At 40.9% G+C, this 8,934-nt stretch overlaps 1 protein-coding gene across 4 annotated transcripts in view; it reads right to left on the bottom strand.

Moving 5' to 3' along the window:
- Positions 1-8,934, bottom strand: part of LOC123959735 (probable E3 ubiquitin-protein ligase HECTD4) — a 46,037-nt gene that overhangs the window by 16,760 nt on the left and 20,343 nt on the right. For all 4 annotated transcript variants that reach the window (XM_046033986.1, XM_046033985.1, XM_046033987.1 and 1 more), the window contains exons 40-49: positions 5,525-5,660; positions 5,203-5,385; positions 4,897-5,061; positions 4,613-4,782; positions 4,325-4,440; positions 4,111-4,214; positions 3,572-3,733; positions 840-988; positions 615-694; positions 199-362 (exon numbers count right to left, since the gene is read on the bottom strand). In XM_046033986.1, coding sequence (XP_045889942.1) covers positions 199-362; positions 615-694; positions 840-988; positions 3,572-3,733; positions 4,111-4,214; positions 4,325-4,440; positions 4,613-4,782; positions 4,897-5,061; positions 5,203-5,385; positions 5,525-5,660 — 1,429 coding nt within the window. The remainder of the gene's footprint in view (positions 1-198; positions 363-614; positions 695-839; positions 989-3,571; positions 3,734-4,110; positions 4,215-4,324; positions 4,441-4,612; positions 4,783-4,896; positions 5,062-5,202; positions 5,386-5,524; positions 5,661-8,934) is intronic.

Genomic DNA, 8,934 nt, shown 5'->3' on the forward strand with positions numbered 1-8,934 from the left:
TGTACAATATTTATATTATTGAAGAATTGCAATGAACAACAGTACGGTGAATAAATAGCAGCATAATTTCATTATTGACAGATAATATTGCACAAAAACAGAAGATTAAGTACATTAATTCTGAGGGAAAATTGTGTCGCTGAAAAACTTTAATATTAAAAACAATTTAAATATAAAGCAATGTCAACAGAAACCAACCTTTTTTTGAATGTGTACCAGGGGCCACATTCCACCTGCTACATCCTCAAGGATGGGGCTGAGCCGCTGGCCGCAGTACGTAAAGTAGACCCTGCCTTTAGGGGCCTGACCAGGAGGTGGAGGAGTGCCCTCAGAACGCTCCCAGCCTATTCCTGCCACGTCGCCTGTGTTTATACAAACGGTCACACTCAGCTATGATTCAATGTTAAGACTAGTTCCAACCTGAATTAAGGGAGAAAGTTATGCTTGCAAAATATCTTCTTTTTTTAAGTAGCCAGATAAGATACAATGCTTTTAAGGAGTTTCAGTTCAAATCCATAACACACATTGCTGTATGGATTTCTAAGTTGACTAAATCAAACAAAAGAAACAGTAGATTGTATTTGAAGAAAATCATATGTTGTCTCCTGTCTCACCAGGAAGTAGAGCCACATCCAGTCTGACACTCTTCCACTGCAGCAGACTGGAGCCATTATAATGTACTGCCCTACCATTACTGACATAACAGAGACAGACAGACAGGAGACAGACACACAGAGATGGAACACAAAAGAGAAGGATAGCAGTCAGCACTCACGTCAGAGACAGAGCAGTGGGAAAAGTATGGAGTCTCTCAAGAGTTTATATGGAAATGAACATACTTATGAAACAGACATGTGCCGACAGGGTTTGTCCATGCGCCGTCTCTCTTCTCTGCCTCCGTGGCAAAACCAAAGGACACAATTGGGCCACTGTCCTCCTCAGAGTCTCCATAGGAGACAATTTCTATCTCCCAGTAAAAGGACGGGGCCTGCAGGAACAAATACAAGTGAATGTAAGACGGTGGACAGACTGCAGTCTCAGCAGAGATGCTCACAAGTCTTTGAGCTAGAGTCCAAGTCAAGTCTCAAGTCTCTCGTGGTTATAATGAATGTTGTATCACCTCAATCAATCCAGGTTGCTTATAAAACTGCATAGCTATAAGGAATTCTGTAACTGTAACCTGTTTTTCCACTTACAGGGCACAACCATGTAATGGGCAATACAATTAATGACAGCTTATTAACTACTGTAAGTGTAAAGTTAACTAAATAAAACTGTAACGTTACATGATCAACAATAACCCTGTAACCTGTTTTTCCACAACCACGTACACTAATGTACAATGCGTCTACAACTAATGACAGCTTATAAACTACTGTAAGACATCACATCCCCAGACTCTCAAACCAGTGTGATGTTATAACTAAATAAAACTGTAGCTATACACGATCAACAATAAACTGTAACCTGTTTTTCACAGAGCACAACCATGTAATGTGCAATGCAATGAATGACAGCTTCAAAACTAAACAAGGAGAAGCAGCGTTCAGTTATTCTGCTCCGTTTATCTGGAACAAACTCCCAGATAACTGCAGGTCTGCTGAAACTGTCAGTTCTTTTAAATTAAGACTTTTATTTTTCCCATTGCTTTTAATTAAATATTTACACGCTGAGAAATGAGTAGGTAATTGAGTGAGAAGATAATGAGAGTGAGATTGAACAGAGTGAAGGAAGTGGTCTTCAATCTCGCGCCTGAGTTATTTGCAGGAACCTCTGTCCACCTGTAAACACGCAGGTGGATCCAGAGTATAACTGGATCAAAGTGGCCTGTGGACAGACATGTCCTGGTTTCTCTGTAGTGTCCGCGGGTTTCAGTGGACCCAAAGATTGCTATGGACCCGAGTACAGACTAGCTAGAGAGAGTAGATTAAGTGTACTTCTCTGTTTATTCTCTTTTCAAAATAATTGTAACTCAATTATTTGCTCAACCCCTCAGCCTGTTTTTATTTTCCATTTAACTCTTTTAAACCTGATTGTACACTGCACTGTAACTTTTACTGTCCTGTTTTACCCTGTTTTAATGTGTATTTTTTGGGTATTTCCCTATGTTGCTTTTAAACTTTTTTATATTTCCCTATTGCTTTGATGTTTTATGTAAAGCACTTTGAATTACCTTGTTGTTGAAATGTGCTATACAAATAAACTTGCCTTAAACTACTGTAAGACACAATCCCCAGACTCTCAGACCCAGTGTGATGTTATAACTAAATAAAACTGTTACACAATCAACAATAAACTGTAACCTGTTTTTCACAGAGCACAACCATGTAATGTGCAATGCGATTAATGACAGCTTAAACTACTGTAAGTCAACACATCCCCAGACTCTCAGACCGAGTGTAACGTTATAACTAAATAAAACTGTAGCTTTACATGATCAACAATAAACCTGTAACCTTTTTGCAGCCAACAGGAATAATTAAGGTGATGGCAGATAGCGGGACGTAAATTATTACGTTAATCGACCACCACAGGTTTTAAACAAACGCTCTTTCTTCTTTTTATAACGAACGCCAGTCAGACCTAACCTCCGGTAGGTCGTAGCTAATGCAAGAAGCAAGCTAACATTAGTTGGCAAATGCTGAGCTAAACATGTTTGCCAACAGACCCAACAGAGTCAGGAACCGTTTCTTCCCACAAGCCATCACTATGATGAACAACTGATTTCTGACCCACAGTCAGGAACAATTCCTGTGCAATAACCCAGTAAATCTGTCTCTAATCAGCCACCTGTTTACTGGTTATCACTTATTATTTATTCATCATTCTCTATTTCAGAGCTGTTAATAATGTCATATATATATATATATATATATATATATATATATATATATATATATATATATATATTCTGTATACTGCCCAAAACATGCTGTGCCATCACTGTAAAATCACTGTGGAGCAACAGAACCAACCAAATTACTTTCTCCAGATCTAAAGGTTGTAGTTCCTACAGTAGACTGATCTTTGGGTGTCGTTTCTTTATTATCTGCTCTAGCTTTTCCAACTATTTGTTCAGCTATATGGTGAAAATAACAGCCCAATATGATGTGAAATTACATATTTTTCATTGGAAAACATAAAATTAACACCAACACCAAAACATTCATCTAAAGCTCACACTGCAGCTTTAAACTACTCTAAGGTGCATCGCATTCTCATGGACACAAGAGCAATGTTGCTGAGACTTGTTGTGTTGGGGTTTTATATTCAGACAAAAATTGTGCTTCACCTCCGCTCCTACAATTCCATCCTAGGGGAAACACTAAGTTTATTTGTTTTGTGAAGTGTGACTATTTCTTCCGGGGGGTAAGTTTTCCTAAAACTAAACATTGTTCGTGAGTCCCGCACCTCAAGTCGAGTCTGAAGTCACTGTTTGTGCGACTTAAGTCGGGCTCGAATCTGAGTCTCAAACTCGAGTCCCATCTCTGGCACATGGTTTTTATTCTCACTTCTACATGTTCAAACAAACTGAGATGGCAAAACATGTATTCCACTGTGATGTGCCCACCTGAATTGGTACAGGACAGGTGGCATAGATGAAGGTGCCTCTGGGCAGCCCTCCTCCAGCACTTGGATCAGCCAAGAAGGTAACAGAGGTCAGACGAGATGAGAACATGCAGGCACGGACTGGAGGGAACACTCTGGATGGAGACCAAGTGATCTCCTTAGGCTGATAAGACGTCAAAGAAATAAGGAGATGAGTGCCAACAAACTTCATTTATCAAAATCTCTTTGAAGATTTTTGAGTGCATTATGAATTGAGGCTTGCAGCAATATATGAATTTGATAGTATAAGGATCTTGCCTTCAGCTGTCAGTCAATTAAAATATGTTTAACTGACTTAAGAGGTTTTCCATCAACACTTTTTTTAAGACTGAAGTCAGGCTTTCTTTGATGAGGGAAAAACTCAATAATTTCTTTTTCTGTTTTCCCACCTTCTTCCATGACAAATGTGTATTTTCAGCTGCATCCAGTCCACATGTATGTTACACAACAGGGGATCTTTCTTGTGTTACTGCAAAAGTAATTAAATTTGGTAACTCCCACCTGACGTCTGTCAGTCTGCAGTGGTGGAGGAGGAGGCCGAGCGCAGTCCCGGTACAGCATTCGCACTCTTTCACATTGAGCTTCAACCATGCCGAGGCGCTCCCCTGCACAAGAAGGCCAACAGTGAATGATGGATGATGGACCAAATACATTATACTGGAAATGGAAGGTTTTGGCTGCTCAAATGATTTGACATGCCAGCATCTATGCTTACCGGGGCTGCATTCCTGTGCAACCAGGTTGAGAACCTCAACAGCAGCAGGACACTGCTGGATGAATTCCTCACAGAAGGAGCTATCCTCCAGGAGCTGTGCCATCACCAGGCATGCCCTGAAAACCATTAAGAACCTTGTGATAATAATCCAGTCTATGATCTTGCTGTCAAACCTCCATTACATTTTTTAAATTACATCACATAATCAAGAGTTTCAAAGGGTTTAAAAGGTGTCCACATATTAAATACAGATTAAAGAAGCATTAACTTACATGAATGTTAACTAACCTGGTTCTGATTTCAGCCAGCAAGCGCACTGCAGCCATTACCGGGCTGGAGCCATCTCCTGTAGCTGGTAGAGAAGTGTGAATGGAGAGACTGCCTTCCTGTGGCAGAAGCATGGACTGCACTGCTTGTACCACCTTTTCTGTTATTGACAGCTTATAGAGGGGGAGAGCCTGTTGGAGTTGGATAGAGTGTGAAAGGAAGACACAAATAAAACCAGAGCTCATAATTTCCATTATTTTCCATAAAAATAAGGACAGGGTGTTGTGTTTTATGCTGAAACTTACCTCAGATCTTGGTGTGCAGAGACGTGATATAGGCACTGTCAGGATGTCTGAGGCTTTGCAAGCTCTCCTATACTCGCAAGAAGGGAACTTGACTGTAGCGATGCCCTCCTGCTCATTGATGGACATAACTATGCCCACACTGCCCAGAACTCCTTTACCTACCACCTGTAGAGTGGAGGAATCACAAGAAATGTGCCAACATTTAATATTTTTAAGCTTTTGAGGGAAAAAGAGATGCTTTATCTAGGATGCAAATAGCAGTATATAAAGTATAGCATTTTCACTGATTCGTCTCTGGTAACTAACCTGAACCTCAGAGCCAATCTTGATTGTTTCTTTGAAGCCCCCAAGGGCGCAAAGTGCAGCAACTGCCTGTCTGCCAATGGCCTGCAGCTTAGCTAGTTTTCTGCCACTGCTGCTCCCATTCTCCAGAATACTCTCAGCATACTTCCCCAGCTGAGGGATAAACATCAGGGCCCGGGAGAGAACCTACCACAAAACCCAAAGGAGAAAGAATTTGGTTTAAAAGAAACATCATCTCATTGTTAATTATTTTCAAGCAATAGTCAGGATGCAATTAATTAGCACAAACATAGCAATAAAGTCAGACACATAACAAGTCCTTCACTTTTTCAGCAGTGCTGGTCCAGATCTGAGCGGTGTTGGACTCGGGGGCAGTGAGCAGGCTATGCAGCAGAGCAATAACCTCAGCAGCCATACTGTTGGCAACATGGCCGCTGATAAAAGGCCTGACAGGGTCCGACCTGTTCAAGGCAAATTCAGAAGTCAGAACAAGTCTGTCACATATACAGTTTGACCAGACAAACACACATGCACATCAACATACAGTGTGACCAATACTCATTTACTGATGCCTACAACCGAAAGCTGAAGAAATTATTTATATAGGAATGTGGGAGTGTCAGAATCTACAGTGAGGAAAATAAGTATTTGAACACCCTGCTATTTTGCAAGTTCCCCCACTTAGAAATCATGGAGGGGTCTGAAATTGTCATCGTAGGTGCATGTCCACTGTGAGAGACAGAATCTAAAAAAAAAATCCATTTCATCCACTATTTATTTGTATGATACAGCTGCAAATAAGTATTTGAACACCTGTCTATCAGCTAGAATTCTGACTCTCAAAGACCTGTTAGTCTGCCTTCAAAATGTCCACCACCACTCCATTTATTATCCTAAATTAGATGCACCTGTTTGAGGTTGTTAGCTGCATAAAGACACCTGTCCACCCCATACAATCAGTAAGAATCCAACTACTAACATGGCCAAGACCAAAGAGCTGTCCAAAGACACTAGAGACAAAATTCTACACCTCCACAAGGCTGGAAAGGGCTACGGGGAAATTGCCAAGCAGCTTGGTGAAAAAAGGTCCACTGTTGGAGCAATCATTAGAAAATGGAAGAAGCTAAACATGACTGTCAATCTCCCTCGGACTGGGGCTCCATGCAAGATCTCACCTCGTGGGGTCTCAATGATCCTAAGAAAGGTGAGAACCCAGAACTACACGGGAGGAGCTGGTTAATGACCTGAAAAGAGCTGGGACCACTGTTTCCAAGGTTACTGTTGGTAATACACTAAGACGTCATGGTTTGAAATCATGCATGGCACGGAAGGTTCCCCTGCTTAAACCAGCACATGTCAAGCCCCGTCTTCAGTTTGCCAATGACCATTTGGATGATCCAGAGGAGTCATGGGAGAAAGTCATGTGGTCAGATGAGACCAAAATAGAACTTTTTGGTCATAATTCCACTAACCGTGTTTGGAGGAAGAAGAATGATGAGTACCATCCCAAGAACACCATCCCTACTGTGAAGCATGGGGGTGGTAGCATCATGCTTTGGGGGTGTTTTTCTGCACATGGGACAGGGCGACTGCACTGTATTAAAGAGAGGATGACCGGGGCCATGTATTGCGAGATTTTGGGGAACAACCTCCTTCCTTCAGTTAGAGCATTGAAGATGGGTCGAGGCCGGGTCTTCCAACATGACAATGACCCCAAGCACACAGCCAGGATAACCAAGGAGTGGCTCTGTAAGAAGCATATCAAGGTTCTGGCGTGGCCTAGCCAGTCTCCAGACCTAAACCCAATAGAGAATCTTTGGAGGGAGCTCAAACTCCGTGTTTCTCAGCGACAGGCCAGAAACCTGACTGATCTAGAGACGTTTGACCTCTGTAATTGTAAATATTACCAAATATTAACATTGATTTTCTCAGGTGTTCAAATACTTATTTGCAGCTGTATCATACAAATAAATAGTTAAAAAATCATACATTGTGATTTCTGGATTTTTCTTTTTTAGATTATGTCTCTCACAGTGGACATGCACCTACGATGACAATTTCAGACCCCTCCATGATTTCTAAGTGGGAGAACTTGCAAAATAGCAGGGTGTTCAAATACTTATTTTCCTCACTGTATAATTCTTTATTTTTAAGGGAAAAAAATACATTTTTGTTGTTTGTCCTTTAAAGCAATGTTTCATACAATTCTGTATTAGTGTGGTAAAATTTTTTCGATGTATCTTTGTAATGACATTGAGTGATATCATGCATGTGATACAAAAACGTACATTTCGGTAAAAAAAATAAATAAAATGTTCCACATGATTTGCTACATTTTTTATGAAAACAATTTACCTACACCTAAAACACAATACACAATTAATTATTCTTTGTATGACAACAGTCAGCATGTTACCAGTATGTATTGCACTGTCCCAGAAGTTACAGAAAATGTAATAAAGTCCAATTAGCAAGACCTCAGCAGCCTCCCAGTCCACAGATGTCCATACTGTGACCAAGTGGGGATGAGTTTAACTACTTGATGACCTACACAGGAATAAGCTCCTGTGCAGCTCAGTGAAACACTTTGGGGGTATGAGTCTGTAGCTGAAGACGATTCTCTTGTCCAAGCAGAATATTAGTAAACATTTACCTGTTTGATTGTTAGTTTGTTGTTTTTTAAATAACACAATTTCAAGCATTGAGTAATTGTGACACACAGTTCATCTTTCACTTATAGCCTGTCAGTGTCCTTCTCTATGCAAAGTGAAAGTCCTCAATCTGCTATAAAGACTTGATATCATGCTGTCAGTGGCAGCAGAAGAAGAGAAGCTCCCATCAGATCACCTTCAATACCAACCATGTTCTCTGTAGCTCTGCTGCTGCTGGATCCTGTGAGTCTCACTGAGGCAGAGACACTGACAGTATGATCACAGCACACTGCCTGTTACCAGAATCAACTTTTTTTCCAGGTATGTGTACACATACAAGGAATTTGACTCTGGATTGAACATTGCTCACGATGTGCTTACTCATACAAAAATACAATATCACAATAATAAAAATAAAATCAGATACAGACTTCAGTGTAGACAACACAAATATACACACTATGAACAAAAACAATATAGACATATTGACAAATAGTGCAGTGAGCAGAGTGCAAAGGATGCAGGAGTATGTGCATGTCGGAGGTGGATGTAAACATGTACACAGTGCCATGAAGCATAGTGCAAAGAATGCTGGAATAAAGTATTTTGTGCAGGAGTTATGACTTGAGGTAGGTGGATTGGTACACAGTATATACAATATGACAATATAAAAGCACTGAAATAGAGAATGGTGAATAAATAATAAGTCGCAACCAGTAAACAGGTGGCTGATTAGAGACAGAGTTACTGGGTTATTGCACAGGAATTGACACTGCGAGTCAGAAATCAGCTGTTCATCAGAGTGATGGCTTGTGGGAAGAAACTGTTCCTAAGTCTGTTGGTTTTGGCGTACAGTGCTCTGTAGCGCCTACCAGAGGGGAGAAGCTGGAACAGGTTGTGTCCGGGGTGAGATGGATCTGCAGTGATGTTTCCTGACTCTGGAAATGTATAAGTCCTGAATGGAGGGCAGGTTAACACCGATGATCTTTTCTGCAGTCCTGACTGTCCGTTGTAGTCTGCTCCTCTCTTTTTTGGTGGCAGATCCAAACCAGACAGTGATGGACGTGCGGAGGACAGACTGGAT

The sequence above is a fragment of the Micropterus dolomieu genome, linkage group LG21, assembly GCF_021292245.1.
Source record: "Micropterus dolomieu isolate WLL.071019.BEF.003 ecotype Adirondacks linkage group LG21, ASM2129224v1, whole genome shotgun sequence".
NCBI lineage: Eukaryota > Metazoa > Chordata > Actinopteri > Centrarchiformes > Centrarchidae > Micropterus > Micropterus dolomieu.